General features: G+C 41.9%; 1 protein-coding gene and 1 non-coding gene across 4 annotated transcripts in view; both read left to right on the top strand.

Moving 5' to 3' along the window:
- The first annotated feature begins 5,556 nt into the window (after positions 1 to 5,556).
- On the top strand, positions 5,557 to 5,628 carry trnap-ugg (transfer RNA proline (anticodon UGG)). The gene has a single exon. It is a non-coding gene; the product is annotated as a tRNA-Pro (tRNA).
- A 190-nt stretch (positions 5,629 to 5,818) lies between these two features.
- slc39a14 (solute carrier family 39 member 14) overlaps positions 5,819 to 22,893 on the top strand; it is a 44,355-nt gene continuing 27,280 nt past the window's right edge. For all 3 annotated transcript variants that reach the window (XR_009826536.1, XM_062050662.1, XM_062050663.1), the window contains exons 1-3: positions 5,819 to 6,030; positions 15,608 to 15,850; positions 21,243 to 21,420. Coding sequence is in view for 2 of the 3 variants with exons in the window: in XM_062050662.1 (XP_061906646.1) it covers positions 15,629 to 15,850; positions 21,243 to 21,420 (400 nt within the window). In the remaining variant the exon portion in view is untranslated. The remainder of the gene's footprint in view (positions 6,031 to 15,607; positions 15,851 to 21,242; positions 21,421 to 22,893) is intronic.

Genomic DNA, 22,893 nt, shown 5'->3' with positions numbered 1-22,893 from the left:
TAATATCTAATTTAATCAAGACAATTTATTGCAAAAAGACATGCACGCAATTCAACAGGTAGACAAATAACAATACTATTTGAATAGATAAATACATATATACTTAGTATTCCATGTTCGAAATAAACTAAAGAAAGAAAGAAAGAAAGAAATCCTGCTTTAATCATTTGTATACAGAATTGCAGTGTCGTGTACCCACATGACCACTAGATGGCGACAAATGCACTATAACAATATTTCATAGCAGCGGTCAACAAACCACAAAACGACGTGTAATATCGCACATTAGACACACACATGTAACACAATCTTGCCACTTTAACTTTTACACAACTTATTCACGCACAGACGTTGCTTTCTGAAGCGCATGACGCTAAAAACACCACGACAAAGTACAACTTTCACTGTGTTCTGAAAGATTAATTTCCCATCATGCACTGCAACTTCCACAAACGCTTTCAAAATAAAACACTGATACACGTTCTGGGTTTGAAATATTATCATTTATATTTATTGAATATTTCATTAATATCTATTTAATAATCAATACATTAAAAAATAGTATTTAATAATAATATTATATTATATTAATATTAATATATGCTGTGGGAAATGGATGGATAATATGTTAATAATAATACATATTAATCATCATCATCATTTCTTTTTATTCCTTGCATGAACATGCATATATACAAGTATATGAAATGCATATGTACAAGTATATAAAATGCATGTATACAAGTATGTAAAATGTATATATACAAGTATGTAAAATGCATATATGCAAGTATATAGTTAGTTTCTATTCGGGCTCCAGTACTATGGAATGCCCTCCCGGTAACAGTTAGAGATGCTACCTCAGTAGAAGCATTTAAGTCCCATCTTAAAACTCATTTGTATACTCTAGCCTTTAAATAGACCCCCTTTTTAGACCAGTTGATCTGCCGTTTCTTTTCTTCTCTCCTCTGCTCCCCTCTCCCTTGGGAGGGGGAGTTGCACAGGTCCGGTGGCCATGGATGAAGTGCTGGCTGTCCAGAGTCGGGACCCCGGGTGGACCGCTAGCCTGTGCATCGGTTGGGGACATCTCTGCGCTGCTGACCCGTCTCCGCTCGGGACGGTTTCCTGCTGGCCCCACTATGGACTGGGCTCTCGCTGATGTGTTGGATCCACTGTGGACTGGACTTTCACAATATTATGTCAGACCCACTCGACCATACTTGCCAACCCTCCCGTTTTTAGCGGGGGAATCCCGATATTCAGCGCCTCTCCCGATAACCTCCCGACAGAGATTTTCTCCCGACAAACTCCCAGTATTCAGCCGGAGCTGGAGGCCACGCCCCCCCCCCCAAAAAAAAGTCTGCCGCAGCTGCGATTGTACCTGACTAGCCTCCGGGTACAAGTACTGGAGTACCAATTGTTTGCCAGGGAAGATCTTCCCCAGGAAGCAAGGATTGACCGGTTTTGGGCCATGCTAGGGAGAGATGGAAGATTCCACACTCTCGTGCATTTGATGAAAGCACTTTTGTGCGTGCCACACAGCAATGCATCATCAGAGAGGGTGTTCAGCATGGTTAGAAAAATAGTGACAGAGAATAGAAAGAGGATGGACAATTCAACCCTTAACAAAGCATTGTACTTTCAAGTACAAAAATGAGTAGATGAGTGTTGTGTGTGTGTGTGTGTATATGTGTAAATAAATGAACACTAAAATTCAAGTATTTCTTTTATTTATATATATATATATATATATATATATATATATATATATATATATATATATATATATATATATATATATATATATATATACAGTATATATATATGTAACGGTGTAGAAACAGACGTTCATTATGCTTGATTAAATTATGAATGAAGTGTTGCAACAGCGCCTGTTGCTGGCGAGAAGTGGTATGTACTTTACCTGCGAGAAGTGCTCAGAACTGTGCCTTCCAACTGATAATCCCGTGACCCAAGTGGACTCACAGTCTCACAATTTGCACTGTTTTGCAGGACACTGTAATAAAATAAATTCATAAGCCACCTGGTGCCAGTGATATGTTGAAGCGACAGCAGTGTGGAGCTGCATTTTGCCACATACAGTTGTGGACCGTCACATATATATATATATATATATATATATATATATATATATATATATATATATATATATATATATATATATATATATATATATATATATATACCTGTATATATATATATATATATATATATATATATATATATATATATATATATATATATATATATATATATATATATACCTGTATATATATATATATATATATATATATATATATATATATATATATATATATATATATATATATATGAAATACTTGAGTTGGTGAATTCTAGCTGTAAATATACTCTCCTCTTAACCACGCCCCTAACCACGCCCCCCGCCCCAACCACGACACCCCCCAAACCCCCACCCCCCACCTCCCGATATTGGAGGTCTCAAGGTTGGCAAGTATGCAGTCGACATCCATTGCTTTCGGTCTCCCCGAGGTTTCTCATAGTCATTCACACCGACGTCCCATTGGGGTGAGTTTTTCCTTGCCCGTATGTGGGCTCTGTACCGAGGATGTCGTTGTGGCTTGTACAGCCCTTTGAGACACTTGTGATTTAGGGCTATATAAATAAACATTGATTGATTGATTGATATAAAATGCATGTATGCAAGTATATAAAATGCATATGTACAATTATATAAAATGCATATATACAATGCATATATACAAGTAAGTAAAATGAATGTATACAAGTATATAAAATGCATATATACAAGTATATACAATGCATATGTACAAGAATATAAAATACATGTATACATCCATCCATCCATCCATCCATTTTCTATAAAAGGCATATATAAAAGTATATAAAATGCATGTATAAAAGTATATAAAATTAATATATACAAGTATATAAAATGCATATATACAAGCCACGTACAGTTGACACTTTTATTCTTTTTTGTTTCTTATACATTTCCATGATCAGAAAGTAGCAGATGGAAGAATAATATTCTTATATTTATCTGCCCCCTTTTTAACACAACTTATTTGAGATGACTTTATCACTGTTCCCTCCACCAACTCCAACGTACTTTTCATTTTCCTTGAAGCATTTTCACAATGACACGTCCAATCAAAATCAAAAATCAGTTTGATGTAAATCCAGTTGTCTCTTTTCCTAATTCTTTGTAAATTAAAAAATATTCTTGCAACTTTTGAAGGCTTTCTTTAGAGAATTCCATGCTTTCACAGCAGTAACAGACAAGCACATTTCTTTCTCTTGGATGTTTAAAGTCATTCGTGTGGTTCTCATCTTCAGATGTCAACACCCATAACTTTTGTAAGAAGAACTTTATATCTAGCTTTGAACATCACTAATAGAGTATGCAAGTCTACAATGTCTTTCAGTTTGAATCATCCTGACCTAATGAAGAGTTGATTTGTGTGCTCTCTGAATCCGACTTTAAAAATAATACCAATTGCTTTTTAATGTAAAAGAAATAAAGGCATTATGTTGCTGTGATATGTATTCCCCCATATGTCTGCACAAAAATTGAAATAAGGTAGAATAATTGAGCAATATAATATTCTCATTGTGTTGTACGGGAAATTGTATTCAACCCTGTTCAAAATAAATACGCTTATTTTTCACATGCAATATATGAACTTTCCATGTCAACTTTTCATCTAAGATGACCCCAACAAATCTGATTTCAGTCACAATATTCACATTGTTTATGTATAAACTAACTTCTACCTTTCTTTTATTACTGAATACCATCCATTTTGTGTTTTCCATATTTAAAGATCATTTATTTACATCAAACCACAATTTTAGTTTAACCATTTCCTCTTCAATATTATCAGCTAAGATTTTCAAGTCATGGGGCGGCGTGGCAATCGGAGGGTTGCTGGTTACTGGGGTTCAATCCCCACCTTCTACCATCCTAGTCATGTCCGTTGTGTCCTTGGGCAAGACACTTCACCCTTGCTCCTGATGGCTGCTGGTTAGCGCCTTGCATGGCAGCTCCCGCCATCAGTGTGTGAATGTATGTGTGAATGGGTGAATGTGGAAATACTGTCAAAGCGCTTTGAGTACCTTGAAGGTAGAAAAGCGCTATACAAGTATAACCCATTTATCATTTATCTCCTGAATAGTATACATTTGTATCGTCTGCCAATAATACGTACTCTAACGTTTTCGAAAACCTCACCAATATAATTTGTATATAAAATAAAAAGTTTGGGTCCTAAAATGGAACCTTGTGGAATTCCACAGTCAATATTCCTACATTCTGACCTATAATCCTCAATCTCAACATATTGTTGCAAATAGCTGCTTAACAACTCCTGTAACTCCATAAATATATCATTTAGAAATGAGAATTTGATGATCTATAGTGTGGAATGCTTTTTTTAAGTCAATGAACACTCCTATTGTGTATTTATTTGGATCAATTGCAGTTGTAATCTCTTCAATAACTTTCATGATGATTAATAGAGTAATATAAACTTGTAATTGAATAATATTGAATCAAATGTATATATATTATTACATAATTTGATTAATATTGAAAATGGAAATAAAACACATTGGGAGAATACAATTGTGGACTTCCTGTGAAGAAAACATGCACCTAGAGATCCAAATCAAAGTTTGCATGTTGGGAGGAATGAGAGGGAAGATGCAATATAATATTCCTTTAGGAGCCACTTATGGCTGACACTTGTTCTTTTCTGTCTGCAGACACCATCTGCTTGTCAATCAACCCCCGCAAGGAAGAAGAAAAAGTGGAACATCATTTTAACGTGTGACCTAATACATCATATACAGACAGGGGCGCCGAAAAGGGGGGGGGGGGGGGGGGTAAAGGAGACTGATTCTAGGGGCCCATGATGGAGGGGGGCCCAGAGAGGCCCCTAATGATGATGAAATTATAATGTTGCCGCTGTGTTGGGGGCCCTGTAAAGATTATTTTCATGGGGCCCAAAATTCCTAGCGGCGCCCCTGTATACAGAGCTTTTATTTTGGAGCCACTTTGCCATTCATCTTGTCACCCTTCTTTCATTTGTTTTCACACTTTTGAAATCAAACTTGAGTTGAATTTGATGAATGTTTTGTAATACAACACATTCAACAACAGTTAAAGTTAACTTTAACTTTAACAAGTCATGTTTTTACAGCAATATATGACATTCAGCATCCTTCAATAATACATTTGCAAGTCTTCCGAGGACCCGTGACTGAAGTGAGTACGACAACTAAAAGCAATATCTACGTGCCATTTATCACTGAAAGAGCAGGCAGGGGTTAAGACTAATGTGTTGGATGATGATGACATTTGGCTCGACCCCAGACTGAAATATAAATAATCGAATAAATTGCATTGGTGTTGATTTCTGTAAATGTTTTGATACACTTGACATTTTTTACATTTTTGTTTCTGTTTTTTCAAGCACCTGCTGATCTTTGAACCGGACATGTTATAATAATATGATGACCTCACACCAACATGGCTCGTTGGTCTAGGGGTATGATTCTCGCTTTGGGTGCGAGAGGTCCCGGGTTCAAATCCCGGACGAGCCCTACGTTTTTATACTCTAAAAACTTGGTTTGTGTGCCAAAAATCCAATCTTCCTTCTTTTTATTCTGCGTTGCAGACTAAAAAGCTAAAAAACTAACTAAAAAACATACTGTACGTGCCACCCTGGCGCTCACATGCAGTTTTACTCGAGGTGACCACACGGGGGCATCGTTGCCATGTTGAAGACACCCCCTAACCTCCAGAGTGACGTCACAGCCGAAAATGACGCCAACGTTGTCTTCGCTCGGCTTCTGTGCCTTTTTGTCGTGATGGAGGCAGAAGGAGAGACCAGGCAGACGCCAGCAGGCTTCTCTAGCGCCCACTGACACCTCGACGGCCGGCAGGAGGGCACAGGAAACACCCGCACGCTGCCGTGGAGAGAAGCTGACGTCCGGCATCAGCGGGTAAGCTAACATGCTAACATGCTAGTTAGCTCGCTGAGCTAACTAACTAATTATCTCTAATCGTCTTTATTAATAAATGTTTGAAATCATAATTGTCCTCATGCTTTATAACTCTTAAAACTATCTTTTATTTACTGCTTTTTACTTTTATCTTTTCATCCTCTTCCTGCCAACTGACACAGATTTACTTTATTATAAACATCTGATTTAATACTTTATTATAAACACACAATTATTACATTTTATTTCATTCTTTATTATAAAAACACAATTGTTAAATCTGATTTAATGCTTTATTATAAAAAACACAATGACTACATCTAATTTAATACTTTATTATAAACATCTGATTTAATACTTTATTATATACACACAAACAGGAAGTAGATACAAACCACTTCCCCACTCATGGGTGGCTTGTGAGAAGTTATTTTCATCCTCTTTCTGCCAAGTGACACTCACTCAATACTCAGGTCTGCTGGGACAGAGACTGAGGTCTGCTGGGACAAAGACTGTGGTCTAATAGGACAGAGACTGAGGTCTAATGGGACAGAGACTGTGGTCTGCTGGGACAGAGACTGAGGTCTGCTGGGACAGAGACTGAGGTCTGTTGAGACAGAGACTGAGGTCTGTTGAGACAGAGACTGAGGTCTGTTGAGACAGAGACTGAGGTCTGTTGGGACAGAGACTGAGGTCTGTTGGGACAGAGACTGAGGTCAGTTGAGACAGAGACAGAGGCCTAATGGGACAGAGACTGAGGTCTAATGGGACAGAGACTGAGGTCTGTTGGGACAGAGACTGAGGTCTGTTGGGACAGAGACTGAGGTCTAATGGGACAGAGAAGGAGGTCTAATGGGACAGAGACTGAGGTCTGTTGAGACAGAGACTGAGGTCTGTTGGGACAGAGACTGAGGTCTGTTGGGACAGAGACTGAGGTCTGTTGGGACAGAGACTGAGGTCTGTTGAGACAGAGACAGAGGCCTAATGGGACAGAGACTGAGGCCTAATGGGACAGAGACTGAGGTCTAATGGGACAGAGACTGAGGTCTGTTGGGACAGAGACTGAGGTCTGTTGGGACAGAGACTGAGGTCTAATGGGACAGAGACTGAGGTCTAATGGGACAGAGACTGAGGTCTAATGGGACAGAGACTGAGGTCTGTTGAGACAGAGACTGAGGTCTGTTGGGACAGAGACTGAGGTCTGTTGGGACAGAGACTGGGGTCTGTTGAGACAGAGACAGAGGCCTAATGGGACAGAGACTGAGGCCTAATGGGACAGAGACTGAGGTCTAATGGGACAGAGACTGAGGTATGTTGGGACAGAGACTGAGGTCTGTTGGGACAGAGACTGAGGTCTAATGGGACAGAGACTGAGGTCTAATGGGACAGAGACTGAGGTCTAATGGGAAATAGACCAAGGTCTGCTGGGCTTGTGGTGAAGGCTGAGGGTTCCTTTGTGTTGCAGAGAGGAGGACAATGTGCTCACTGAAGCAGACCGCTAATGACGGTCCTGATGCTGCCTGACCCAATAATTATGCTTGTGGGCGGACTCCCCTCCAGGTGGTGTGGGTGTGACTGGTCCACAGGTGGGGACAGGAGAGGGAGTCAGTGTTGCTCAGGTGGCACAGCAACAACTTCTTAGACAGGAAAGGCTGACTTGATGATATAATTACCTGCATGGACTGGTCTTGTCTGCACCTCTTCCACGCCCAGGTAGGTCTTCTCCTTATGCTCAGTAGATCTTCTCCTTATGCCCAGGTAGGTCTTCTCTTTACACCCAGTGGGTCTTCTCTTTACGCCCAGTAGGTCTTCTCTTTACGCCCAGTATGGCTTCTCTTTACGCCTATTAGGTCTTCTCCTTACACCGAGTAGGTGTTCTCTTTACGCCCAGTATGGCTTCTCTTTACGCCTAGTAGGTCTTCTCCTTACGCCCATTAGGTCTTCTCTTTACGCCTAGTATGGCTTCTCTTTACGCCTAGTAGGTCTTCTCCTTACGCCCAGTAGGTCTTCTCCTTACGCCCAGTAGGTCTTCTCTTTACGCCCAGTATGGCTTCTCCTTACGCCCAGTAGGTCTTCTCTTTAAGCCCAGGTGGGTCTTGTCTTTAAGCCCAGGTGGGTCTTCTCTTTACGCCCAGGTGGGTCTTCTCCTTACGCCCAGTAGGTCATCTCCTTACGTCCAGGTGGGTCTTCTCCTTACGCCCAGGTCGGTCTTCTACCTACGGCCAGGTGGGTCTTCTCCTTGCGCCCAGGTGGGTCTACTCCCTACGGCCAGGTGGGTCTTCTCCTTATGCCAGGTGGGTGTTCTCCTTTCAGCCAGGTGGGTCTTCTCCTTACAGCCAGGTGGGTCTTGTCTTCCAGTGTTTCCCCCAGAAAATTTTAGTTAAGGTGGTGTCTCTCAAGGGGGAAGGACAACTCGGCCTGTCGCCATCACGTCTCCACCTCATCGCTGCCACCACAGCCTGGGGGGGGGGGGGGGGGGGGGGCAATAGACTACAGACTCTGATTACATTGAACACGTTCTTTATAAAAAAATAACAATATCTTATAATATATAAAAATATTACAGAAATAAGGAAGCCTACAATTTTTGGTTGTTTTCCGCCCCATTTGCAGAATGGCGATATACGATATATATCTCGATATTTTTTCCGTAAAGTATAAACAAAACAGTCCTAGTTACCTGAGATACTAAGTATGTCATTATTAGTAAGTCAATATTTTGACTTAGTAATTTGATGTTAGTTTGTCTAAATTGTCAGACGATCGCCTCTCTGATGTCTCCATCATGTTCAGAAGTCTCTTCTTTATCTGGACGTCTTCTTCTACTGCATTCAGCAACTTTGTCTCCATTGGAAGTTTTCGTTTTAGTCCGTCGTGCTTGTGGCTGTTGAGTTTTGCCTAGTGAAAAAAAAATCATTTTTATATGGATTTTTACAAAATTACATATAATAATCATGAATACATTATTTGGGATAAACCCACTTTAGCACAGGTGTAAGATAGTGACATGTTATTTACAACATGTCAAATGGCCCTCAACATCGTCAGGAAACAATGTGTGTCAATGAAGCACTTCGAGGTATTTTAAATTTGACAGAAAAAAAAACATTTAATGCAACTGCAGTTTTACTTAACTCAATATTATTTATTACAAGAAACTACTCAAATAATTTTTAATACAACTACGGCTGCAACAACTAATCGATTAAATTTATTAAAATCGATTATAAAAATAGTTGGCGATTAATTTAGTCATCGATTCGTTGGATCTGTGCATGCTATGCGCATGCAAAGAGGCAACTTTTTTTTCTTCTTTTTTTAAAATATTTTTTTTTTAAATAAACCTTTATTTATAAACTGCAACATTTACAAACAGCTGAGAAACAATAATCAAAATAAGTATGGTGCCAGTATGCTGTTTTTTTTCAATAAAATACTGTAAAGGATAGAAATGTAGTTTGTCTCTTTTATCCGATTATTAATCGATTAATCGAAGTAATAATCGACAGATTAATTGATTATCAAACTAGTTGTTAGTTGCAGCCCTAAATACAACCCTATTTAAATACATCTAAAACAGCTGAACTTTAATATATGCTTGCCATCTTGACTTCTGATTCCAAAGCAAGTATTTTTGTCACACTGTTGTCAAACAATGATCATATTCAAACAAATGGGCAAAATATGATTCCACATTGTTGAAAGTGGTCATCTGAGAGCATTTGTAATTGCAGTGCAGTTCATATAAAAATGTTGTGATGCCCCATCTATCTGCCTTTTAACAATATTATTTCCTAGCAATGAAGTTAGCACCCACATACCTGAAGTATCTTTCACCACAGAAGATTGTGGATTGCTCCCATTGGAATCTTGCTGCTCTTGTACATCATTCGGCATATCTTTGTCTGACCAGGCTGTCAAGGGTGAATGGAGAATCCCAACTCCTGTGAGAGCTTGTGTCAATATCTGATGTTTCTATTCCAAATTGAACAGATGTAGTTGATGGAGAACCGCCCCAGATCTGCTGTCATAGTTGGAAATACAGCAAAACAACTCTACCGGAACCACTTCTTCCACCTGCGTCGACTGCTTGTCTGTACTTTCCACGAATCACTTTCAGTTTAGTGTTGATAGTTGTTTTTGGGATGTCCTCTTTCCGGTGAGGTAATTCCCCAGATGTCCCTTCAAGTCCGTACCGTTCCAAAATAGGGTAAGAATGTCACCGTACTTGGACTGGCAAGTTTACCAGTCAACACTTTGTTGAGTTTTGTTAACTTTAAACTCCAAAATTATGCTTAAAAGTAGCTCTACTTCTCTGTCAGTCCACATATATAATTATTTCTTGCCGTGACCCGCTATTTTTGCTATATCCGCCCCCGGAAATGATGTTTTGGATGTTTCTGATTGGCTAAAATGGTCTTAAGTCCCAGGCTACAGCGCCCCCAGTATTTTGGCATGCGTATGACACTCAGTGTATGCGTTTGCTTGGGAACAGAGATCGTTTTTTAAATGCGCACGTGTGGCTGGAGATCTTGTTAAGACCTTAGTTTAGGCGGTGGCTCTTTGTTGCTAAGGCGGCCGCCTTAGCAACAAAGAGCTGCGGGAAACCCTGTCTTCCACGCCCAGTCGGTCTTCTCCTTAAGGCCAGGTGGGTCTTCTCTTCCACGCCCAGAAAGTCTTCTCCTTACTCCCAGGTGGGTCTTTTATGATGCTAGGGTTTTGTGAGTCCAAAAGTGTGTGCATGATGGTGATCATGTGTTTGTGAGTGGTATCAGTGCTGATACTGCCAGTCCACCAGCTGGTATCACGCAGCCTTGGACTCTCCCACACACGCGGCCACCTGTGACCCACTCGTGGCCCATCCGTGACCCACCCGTGGCCCATCCGTGACCCACCCTTGGCCCACCTGTGACCCACCTGTGGCACACCTGTGACTCACCTGTGACCCACCTGTGACTCACCTGTGACCCACCTGTGACACCCCTGTGGCCCACCTGTGACCCACCTGTGACTCACCTGTGGCACACCTGTGACTCACCTGTGGCACACCTGTGACCCACCTCTGGCCCACCTGTGACTCACCTGTGGCACACCCGTGACTCACCCGTGGCACACCCGTGACCCACCCGTGACCCACCTGTGACCCACCTGTGGCACACCTGTGACCCACTTGTGGCACACCTGTGGCCCACCTGTGGCACACCTGTGACTCACCTGTGGCACACCTGTGACCCACCTGTGGCACACCTGTGACCCACCTGTGACCCACCTCTGGCCCACCTGTGACTCACCTGTGGCACACCCGTGACTCACCCGTGGCACACCCGTGGCACATCCGTGACCCACCCGTGACCCACCCGTGACCCATCTGTGACCCACCTGTGGCACACCTGTGGCCCACTTGTGACTCACCTGTGGCCCACCTGTGGCACACCTGTGACTCACCTGTGGCACACCTGTGACCCACCTGTGGCACACCTGTGACCCACCTGTGGCACACCTGTGACTCACCTGTGGCCCACCCGTGACTCACCTGTGGCACACCTGTGACTCACCTGTGGCCCACCTGTGACTACCCTGTGGCACACCTGTATAATAATAATTGGGTTAGGGTTAGATAATGATATAGTTATATATTATTTTATATATTTATAAATATGTTATATAAATGTTATATAAATAATAATGTGCATGATGGTGATCATGTGTTTGTGAGTGGTATCAGTGCTGATACTGCCAGTTCACCAGCTGGTATCACGCAGCCTTGGACTCTCCCACACACGCGGCCACCTGTGACCCACCCGTGGCCCATCCGTGACCCACCCTTGGCCCACCTGTGACCCACCTGTGGCACACCTGTGACTCACCTGTGGCACACCTATGACCCACCTGTGGCACGCCTGTGACTCACCTGTGGCCCACCTGTGACTCCCCTGTGGCCCACCTGTGGCACACCTGTGACTCACCTGTGGCACACCTGTGACCCACCTGTGGCACACCTGTGGCCCACCTGTGGCACACCCGTGACTCACCTGTGGCACACCTGTGACCCACCTGTGGCACGCCTGTGACTCACCTGTGGCCCGCCTGTGACTCACCTGTGACTCACCTGTGGCCCACCTGTGACTCCCCTGTGGCCCACCTGTGGCCCACCTGTGACTCACCTGTGGCACACCTGTGACCCACCTGTGGCACACCTGTGACTCACCTGTGGCCCACCTGTGGCCCACTTGTGACTCACCTGTGGCCCACCCGTGACCCACCCGTGACCCACATGTGACCCACCTGTGGCACACCTGTGGCCCATTTGTGACTCACCTGTGGCCCACCTGTGGCACACCTGTGACTCACCTGTGGCACACCTGTGACCCACCTGTGGCACGCCTGTGACTCACCTGTGGCCCACCTGTGACTCACCTGTGGCCCACCTGTGACTCCCCTGTGGCCCACCTGTGGCACACCTGTGACTCACCTGTGGCACACCTGTGACCCACCTGTGGCACACCTGTGACTCACCTGTGGCACACCTGTGGCCCACCTGTGACTCACCTGTGGCCCACCTGTGACTCACCTGTGGCCCACCTGTGACTACCCTCTGGCACACCTGTATAATAATAATTGGGTTAGGGTTAGATAATGATATAGTTACATATTATTTTATATATTTATAAATATGTTATATAAATGTTATATAAATAATAATTGGTAGACTACTTGGTGACTAGAATAAAGCAAGCTGAGGTTTCCAGGTGATGGTGGAGGTGTCATGATCAGGGATGTTCCACCAGGTGTGACGTGACCACCTGCCGGACTGGGGAGGTTGGTGTAGAAAGTGGTTGCTATAAAGAGCCTTGAGAAGAGTTGGTGTTGAAAGTGGTTGCTATAAAGAGCCTTGATAAGAGTTGGTGTAGAAAGTGGTTGCTATAAAGAGCCTTGAGAGGGCAGAGGAATGCAGAGTGTGGTTGGAGAGGAGGAGGAGAGACTGAGTGCTCCACCCGTGGGTTTAGTAGTCTCCTCACCAGCGTGTGCCACCTATGCATCCTGCCACCAGGCCCCGCCCCCAGGTGAGGTGGAACTGAATGATCCTGTTTGTGAATCATGTATGTTGTGTGAAGAGGGGGCGGGGCCTGTGTGGCGAGGGCAGGAATGTGTCACTCAGGGGAGCGTGAGTCTAGACCTCCTGTAACGCCGCACCTTTAAACAGGAACTTCTTCTTCACACCTTATATGTTGTTTGATGCATTCTAACTACTCAAGTATGGCAAGTAGGAGGTGGCTAACACTATCGTCCTTCTAAAACATCCAAAAACACCAACAATACTCCATTGACCTGAATATGAACAAGTACTAGTAATATTGTTATTATAGGTGCTAACACAGAGGAACTACTTTTAGACTGCTATATGGAGCTGCTGCATGGCCTCTGAGTTGGTGAAAGTGAATTATAGATGATAAAAAGTGAATTGTAGATGATAAATCATGTCTCTCACCTGGATAGTAGAAGGTTGTGGACATAATCTGACAAGTTGACCTGCAGATGGCCAGAAAGACACGAAAAGACGCTGTCTTTTTTAACCCTTTGTGAGGAGGATGATATATCAAGATATACAGTCAATACAAACAAGTATCAAATATGTATAGTTGCATCTTACTCACACATACAAAGTCTCCAAGGCAGAAGCCAGTAGCAAATGTGTCCGCATCATGAGCATGGTTTACATACCACTCTGTGTTGCTAAAGAAAACAAAGTTAAGAACTTTCAGTTGTGGCTGATGTTAGCAGTAGTGTTGTGAAGAGCACATTTCCCATGATGCCTAGCGCATGTAGCGTGACACTGACATGATGTCATATTCTGTGATGGACAGCATCAAGAAATGATTGTTCCACAAACATGACACTACTACCAGGAGCGGGTGCAGGTCCCAAGCAAAGGGAGAGTTCTTTTCTAAGGACATTGCTACCACGCAAATGGCTCATAGCTAGCATTAGCATGTTGATTTGAGCATGTAAAGTCACTTCCTAGTGTAGCATGAACAGAACCAAGGCAGCATCACTATGAAAATTCCTCGTCTTTGAGATCACGCCAGCCAGTGAAAGTCAAGACAATGTTGATCCTGACTGCTTTTCTTTTCTTCTCTCCTCAGACAAAACTTTTTGTTTCTTTGGTTGTTTTGGAGCTTCGGCCATGATAGCAGTAATTGCACGTAGGCCTTCTTCTTCTTCTTCTTCTTCTTCTTTTTCTTCTTCTTCTTCTTCTTCTCCTTCTCCTTCTCCTTCCTCATCTTCTTCTTCCTCATCTTCTTCTTCTTCTTGTCCTCCTTCCTCATCTTCTTCTTCTTGTTCTCCTTCCTCATCTTCTTCTTCTTCTTGTTCTCCTTCCTCATCTTCTTCTTCTTCTTGTTCTCTTTCCTCATCTTCTTCTTCTTGTTCTCCTTCCTCATCTTCTTCTTTTTCTTCTTATTATTCTTCTATTTCTTCTTCTTCTTCTTCTTCTCTTTCCTCTTCTTCTTTTTCTTCTCCTTCTCCTTCCTCATCTTCTTCTTCTTCTTCCTCATCTTCTTCTTCTTCTTGTCCTCTTTCCTCATCTTCTTCTTCTTCTTCTTGTTCTCCTTCCTCATCTTCTTCTTCTTCTTCTCCTTCCTCATCTTCTTCTTTTTCTTCTTCTTCTTCTCTTTCCTCTTCTTCTTCTTCTTCTTCTTCTTCTTCTTCTTCTTCTCCTTCCTCATAATCTTCTTCTTCTTCTTCGTCTTCTTCTTCCTCCTCCTCCTCCTCCTCCTCCTCCTCCTTCTTCTTCTTCTTCTTCTTCTTCTTCTTCTTCTTCTTCTTCTTCTTCTTCTTCTTCTTCTTCTTCTTCTTCTTCTTCTTCTTCTTCTTCTTCTTCTTCTTCTTCTTCTTCTTCTTCTTCTTCTTCTTCGTGTGGAGTCATGAAGAGAAAGTTGATGTTTGGGAGTGGGAGCTGAGCACCAATGAAAGTACCTTCTGTCCAGCATTAAAGAAGTAGGAAGAAGGCCATCTTAGTGTCCAAGTACATTGTAGTAAGGAGGGAGGGTGTATCAGCATTAAAGAAGTAGGAAGAAGGCCATCTGGGGCGGTATAGCTCGGTTGGTAGAGTGGCCGTGCCATCAACCTGAGGGTTGCAGGTTCGATTCCCGCTTCCGCCATCCTAGTCACTGCCGTTGTGTCCTTGGGCAAGACACTTTACCCACCTGCTCTCAGTGCCACCCACACTGGTTTAAATGTAACTTAGATATTGGGTTTTCACTATGTAAAGCGCTTTGAGTCACTAGAGAAAAGCGCTATATAAATATAATTCACTTCACTTCATCTTAGTGTCCAAGTACATTGTTGTAAGGACGGTGTATCAGCATTAAAGAAGTAGGAAGAAGGCCATCTTAGTGTCCAAGTACATTGTTGTAAGGACGGTGTATCAGCATTAAAGAAGTAGGAAGAAGGCCATCTTAGTGTCCAAGTACATTGTGGTAAGGAGGGTGTACCCGCTGGAAGAAGTCATGTTTGGGACTCAGCAGGACCTAAATGCGTCACCAAAAACTTGATGGTGTTTTTGTTTCCCCCACAGTTGAAGGTCCAGTCCGAGGCCATGTTGACTTGTCACTGCCTCCTCCGCTCTCTGGTCCTGGCCACGGTCCTGCTGCTGGGTCCCGTGCCCCCGGTCTACGGTCAGGAGGAGTCTCCTGCTCAGGTGCTGTCAGACCTGCTGTCTCGCTACGGGGACAACAGCACCATCAGTGTTCCTCAGCTGCGCTCCCTGCTGGGGCTCCTCAGTCATGTAGCCACGCCCCTCAGGTCAAACAAGTCCAAGGTAAGCAAAACTACCCCTACATTTTTCCTACACTTTGAGCCCTGCGGGTTATAAAATGGTGCGGCTGATTTATGGATTTTTCTTGGCTGGTGGCCGTAATAAAAAGTTTTCACCAAAAAGAAGAAGCAAATAGATTGAGAAAGGGTGTTATTGTTTGTAACGTGGCACCATCTTTTGTTTGTGACGTGGCGCCATCTTTTGTTTGTGCTGTGGCGCCATCTTGTGGAGCAGTTCTCTCACTGCAGCTGCAGCAGAGTCCTTCCATCTACCCCGAGGGCAGGGGTCGGCAACCCAAAACGTTGAAAGAGCCATATTGGACCAAAAAAACAAAAAGCTAATCTGTCTGGAGCCGCAGAAAATGAAAAGCCGTTTATAAGTGCTATAATGAAGGCAATACATGATATAAGTGTCTACATTAGCTATAATAGCCTACTATCAAAATGACTATGTGTCGCAGTCTGAAGCAAATCTTCGTTGACAGAAATGTTTAAATTTAATATTTATTCTACACATTTTTACAACATTAGAAACCATTAGTAAATCAGAGGCTACTCAGAAGGTGAGATAACTTCTGGAAATTACTGGCTTTTGATGGCCAAAGGTATAGATGTGTGTGTCCAAGTTAGAGAAAACGGTAGGCTGTCTTCTTTTAATAGATTTATTACAATCTTTGGCAAGCTAGGTAACATTTGCTGTGGTCTGGAACAAAATGCAGCCAATATTACATACAGATAATGTGTCATGAGAAACTAAATTATATACAAAGAGGATAAAAGTAAAGGATATTAAATGATCTCAAATATACCTACAAATGAGGCATAATGATGCAATATGTACATACAGCAAGCCTAAATAGCATATTAGCATTGATTACCTTGCAGTCATGAACTGATGACTGATTAGTACTCCAACAAGTTAATAACATCAACAAAGCTCACCTTTGTGCATTCACGCACAACATGAAACTTTTGGATGGACAAAGAAGGAGTGGAAGATTTTACATGCAAGGCACTAACCAGGACCCATCAGGAGCAAGGGTGAAGTGTCTTGCTCAAGGACACAACGGACGTGACTAGGATGGTAGAATCTGGGGATTGAACCAGGAACCCTCAGGTTGCTGGCAAAGCCACTCTCCCAACTGCGCCACACCGTCCCCAATACCTGATACCAATACCTGACACCAATAGTTGATACCAATACTTGAGACCAATACCTGATACCAATACCCGATACCTGATACTGATACCAATACTTGATACGATACTTGATACTGATACCGATACCTGATACCAATACTTGATACCAATACTTGAGACCAATACCTGATACCAATACTTGATACCGATACATGATACGATACTTGATACGATACCTGATACAGATACCTGATACCAATACTTGATACCGATACCTGATACCGATAGTTAATACCAATACCGGATACAATACTTGATACCAATACTTCAGACAGATACCTGATACCAATACTTGATACTAATACTTGAGACCAATACCTGATACCAATACTTGATACGATACATGATACCGATACTTGATACGATACCTGATACAGATACCTGATACCAATACTGGATACCAATACTTGCTACCAATACTTGATACCGATACCTGATACTGATACTTGATACCAATACCTGATACCAATACCGGATACCAATACTTGATACCAATACTTGATACCAATACCTGAGACCAATACCTGGTACCAATACTTGATGCCAATACTTGAGACCAATACTTGATACCAATACTTGATACCAATACCCGATACTGATACCGATATCTGATACTTGATACGATACCTGATACAGATACTTGATACCAATATGTGATACCAATACCGGATACCAATACTTGATTCCAATACTTGATACCAATACGTGATACCAATATGTGATACCAATAATTTATTTGAGCTCTGTGTAATTATATGTCCCTTCTTTAGTTTATTGTTGTAATTAGCCTGACCAAAGCCTTGATAACAGTCTGTGACCAACACATGCTTACATAGAATGATGAAATACCATTCAAATCAGGAGCAAGTGTTCATATTTGAGTGGCCCCCGGGCCCCTCTGTAGTGGAAAAGTTTGAAAAGTGATTTTCATGTGACAGATAATAAAAACTATTTAGATGTAGACTTGGCGCTGACTGAGGGCCACATAGTTCTCACGCTTAACGTCATGGAGGATCGTCCCCTGGACCCCTGATAAGCGTTTCATGCGCTGCCAAGGCTGAGAGTCTGTCCAGGGTCTCACGCCACCACCTAGCGACCATGGACTTTATGGCCTGGGGCTTAGGGGCCCACTCTAACAATTCATCATCTTACTTTTTTCAATCATATCAATAATTCTACATGACAACCTTGTCAGGAGTATATTTATTAAAGATGATATACTGCATCATCAAGAAAGTATATCAAATAATAATCAATATGTGGAAATACATACTTTAGTCACACTTTTCATGTTGTCATTACTGCCACCTGTGGTGTAAAACTGTATTACACCTGAGTACTTGTGTGATGTTGTCATTACTGTCACCTGTGGTGTAAACGTGTATTACACTTGAGTACTTTTGTGATGTTGTCATTACTGCCACAAGTGGTGTAAAAGTGTATTACACCTGAGTACTTGTGATGTTGTCATTACTGCCACCTGTGGTGTAAAAGTGTATTACACCTGAGTACTTGTGTGATGTTGTCATTACTGCCACCTGTGGTGTAAAAGTGTATTACACCTGAGTACTTGTGTGATGTTGTCATTACTGCCACCGGTGGTGTAAAAGTGTATTACACCTGAGTACTTGTGTGATATGGTCATTAATGCCACCTGTGGTGTAAAAGTGTATCACACCTGAGTACTCGTGTGATGTTGTCATTACTGCCACCTGTGGTGTAAAAGTGTATTACACCTGAGTACTTGTGTGATGTTGTCATTACTGGGGGCGGCATGGCGTAGTGGGTAGAGTGCCCGTGTCAGAAACCTGAGGGTTGCAGGTTCGCTCCCCGCCTCTTACCATGCCGTTGTGTCCTTGGGCAGGACACTTCACCCTTGCCCCCGGTGCCGCTCACACTGGTGAATGAATGTTGAATGAATGATAGGTGGTGGTCGGAGGGGCCGTAGGCGCAAATTGGCAGCCACGCTTCCGTCAGTCTACCCCAGGGCAGCTGTGGCTACGAAAGTAGCTTACCACCACCAGGTGTGAATGAATGATGGGTTTTTAACATGTAAAGCGACTTTGGGTACTTAGAAAAGCGCTATATAAATCCCAGGTATTATTATTATTATTATTATTACTGCCACCTGTGGTGTAAAAGTGTATTACACCTGAGTACTTGTTTGATGTTGTCATTACTGCCACCTGTGGTGTAAAAGTGTATTACACCTGAGTACTTGTGTGATGTTGTCATTACTGCCAACTGTGGTGTAAAAGTGTATTACACCTGAGTACTTGTGTGATGTTGTCATTACTGCCACCTGTGGTGTAAAAGTGTATTACACCTGAGTACTTGTGTGATGTTGTCATTACTGCCACAAGTGGTGGTAAAGTGTATTACACCTGAGTACTTGTGTGATGTTGTCATTACTGCCACCTGTGGTGTAAAAGTGTGTTACACCTGAGTACTTGTTTGATGTTCTCATTACTGCCACCTGTGGTGTAAAAGTGTATTACACCTGAGTACTTGTGTGATGTTGTCATTAATGCCACAAGTGGTGTAAAAGTGTATTACACCTGAGTACTTGTTTGATGTTGTCATTACTGCCACCTGTGGTGTAAAAGTGTATTACACCTGAGTACTTGTGTGATGTTGTCATTACTGCCACCTGTGGTGTAAAAGTGGACTACACCTTAGTACTTGTGTGATGTTGTCATTACTGCCACCTGTGGTGTAAAAGTGTATTACACCTGAGTATATATATATATATATATATATATATATAAATATATATATATATATATATATATATATATATATATATATTAGAGATGCGCGGTTTGCGGACACACCCGCGGTGTCCGCGGGTAATCCGCGGGTCGGGCGGATGAATGACGAAAAAAATAGATTTTAAATAGATTCGGGCGGATGGCGGTTGAACCAATTCGGAAATATATATACATAGTAAATGTATAAAGAGAATCCTATGTGTCCCAGCAACAATTGAGTGCCGCAAGTGAGCGCTCCTTCAGCGCAGCAGGGCGCATTTTAGAGGCCAGGCGCTCTCGCCTGCATGAATCCTGGCACTGTAGATGCCATTTTATTCCTGCATAGTGCTATAAAAAAAAAGTAAGTAGACATATGGTTGGATATGTTAAACAAATTAGTCTAGGTTACCTAGGCTATGCCAAATAAGACCATGTCAAACCTATATTGAGTTCGGTCAGCTGAATAATTTTGATGGTTACGTGTTTTTTGGGCGCACTACAATGCAAAGGAATTAAGGCAATTGCGTTGTTTATTGTGTTTTTTTTTCTATTGGAGATATACTACTGTGTGTTAATTATTTGGCCTCACTTTCAAGTGAAGCGCATCTCCGATTGGCTACAATGTAAGGCCATTTAGCCTGCTTTGTTTGTCGCGACCGTCTATTTTCATTATAATTCAATTATTATTATTTATTTAATTTATTTTTGTTTAAATAGGGATGACATACATATGTTGTTGTATAATTTAAGTTTGTGCGTGTGATTGACAGCCTAAGGCTTATAGGCATATTATTTATTAATTTTTTTATTTCAACTTAACGTATGAGCCTATGCCTACAACATAGGCTATGTGTTCATCTTTATTTTCCTGCCTGTCGTTGACAATGGAGGTGGTCTGATATTTTGTCATGGCTGCAGATCAATCAATAAAGGTTCATCTTTGTAGCAAAATTGTTCACTGTTTCACTGTGCACCCCGCCCTCGTCCCTATTTGAGCACTTTAACGTTAACAAGTTAATATTCATTGAAATAAATTCAGAATTTTTTTTTACCTAACGAAAATATAGGCCTTGTCTTTCTAAAACATTTTTTTAACTTCTTAAAAGCATCGTTCTGCTTGCTGCAACTGCGCACACAAAGTGTGAGGAACGCACTCCTGGCAACAATAGTCAACACTTTCTTAATGGAAGTGACAATAATATTATAATAATGATGAATACCGCCCGGGCGGTTGTGGTTTTGATAAAATGTTGGTTCGGGTGGATGGCGGGTGGATGACGACTTTCGTGATGCGGTAGCGGATTAAATAATTGCCTATCCGCGCATCTCTAATATATATATATATATATATATATATATATATATATATATATATATATATATATATATATATATATATATAGATACATATATATACATATTTATATACATATATTGTGTTGACAGTGTCTACCTGCAGACACCCTGGCCCTCTACAGCATGGACGAGCACTCACGTCTGGATGGCCGGGGCTTACACACCTTGTGTCCCACCTTGCTGCAGCAGCTGGATGCAGGCACCTGCCGGGCACAGAAGGAGGAGGAGCCTAGCACCCAAGTCTCACCCAGGCCCACTGACGCAGAAGGTGACTGACTCACACTCTGATCTAGTATTAGACTTAGACTGCTCACATCTAGTCTTGGATTTTGATTGGTCACATCTAGTCTCAGAGTTAGATTGGTCTCAGACTTAGATTGGTCACATCTAGTCTTAGACTTAGATTGGTCACATATAGTCTTAGACTTAGATTGGTTAAATCTAGTCTTAGACTTAGATTGGTCACATCTAGTCTTAGACTTAGATTGGTCACATCTAGTCTTAGACTTAGATTGGTCACATCTAGTCTTAGACTTAGTTTGGTCACATCTAGTCTTAGACTTAGACTGCTCACATCTAGTCTTAGATTTTGATTGGTCTCATCTAGTCCCAGAGTTAGATTGGTCTCAGACTTAGATTGGTCACATCTAGTCTCAGACTTAGATTGGTCACATCTAGTCTTAGACTTAGATTGGTCACATCTAGTCTTAGACTTAGATTGGTTGTATCTAGTCTTAGACTTAGATTGGTCACATCTAGTCTTAGACTTAGATTGGTCACATCTAGTCTTAGACTTAGATTGGGCACATCTAGTCTTAGACTTAGTTTGGTTACATCTAGTCTTAGACTTAGTTTGGTCACATCTAGTCTTAGACTTAGATTGGTCACATCTAGTCTCAGACTTAGATTGGTCACATCTAGTCTCAGACTTAGATTGGTCACATCTAGTCTCAGACTTAGATTGGTCACATGTAGGTCACAAACAGTCACAAACAGTCCACTTGTGATGAATTGAATGATATATTCATGCTGACATGTTTCAGAGTGACACAAGTGTTGTCTGCTAGTCTAGTTAGTAGGGGTGCAACGGATCAAAAAACTCACGGTTCGGATCGTTTCTCGGATCAGAGTCACGGATCGGATCATTTTTCAGATCAGCAAAAAAAAAAAAAAGACAAGCCAAACGGAAGTTTTGTCTTTTTGTTTATTAACACTTTTAAATTATTAAATTAAAATATATAAAATCAACTTAAAGTGCACAAGGCATAATATCTTATTTTTAACATAATTAATGAAAAACAGTGCAACATAAAAAGGCATTTCTCCTTTCTTTAAACTTGGACCAATGACCATTAATAAAAAACAACTTAAAGTGCAACATAAGAAGGCACATCATCTTCCTTGAAACATAGGTAGTGAAATAAAGCTTGACATCTGGAGTATGCTGCTGTCTTCCACACTTGGAGCCATGGAATGTAGAATCCTTGTTTTCAGTGGCAGGATCATTGACACAGATGGTGAAGTTTCAGTGCTCAGTAGAGATGTAACAGTTTTGAGGGCACCTGGAGGACCTCCTCTGCCGCTCTCACATCCTCATCAGACAGGGTGAAGATGTCTTTGACATTTGTCTTCAGGGTCTTGTGGGTCAATGCAGAGTATATAGCTGCCTGCTGCTCCAACATATCATAAGTGGAGTTCCACCTTGTTGGGACATCATGTATGAGCTTATGAGTAGGCAGCT

This window comes from Entelurus aequoreus, linkage group LG06 (genome assembly GCF_033978785.1).
Source record: "Entelurus aequoreus isolate RoL-2023_Sb linkage group LG06, RoL_Eaeq_v1.1, whole genome shotgun sequence".
In the NCBI taxonomy this organism is placed as follows: domain Eukaryota; kingdom Metazoa; phylum Chordata; class Actinopteri; order Syngnathiformes; family Syngnathidae; genus Entelurus; species Entelurus aequoreus.
Note: the sequence above shows the minus strand (reverse complement) of the source record. Positions and strands in the feature narration are given on the sequence as shown.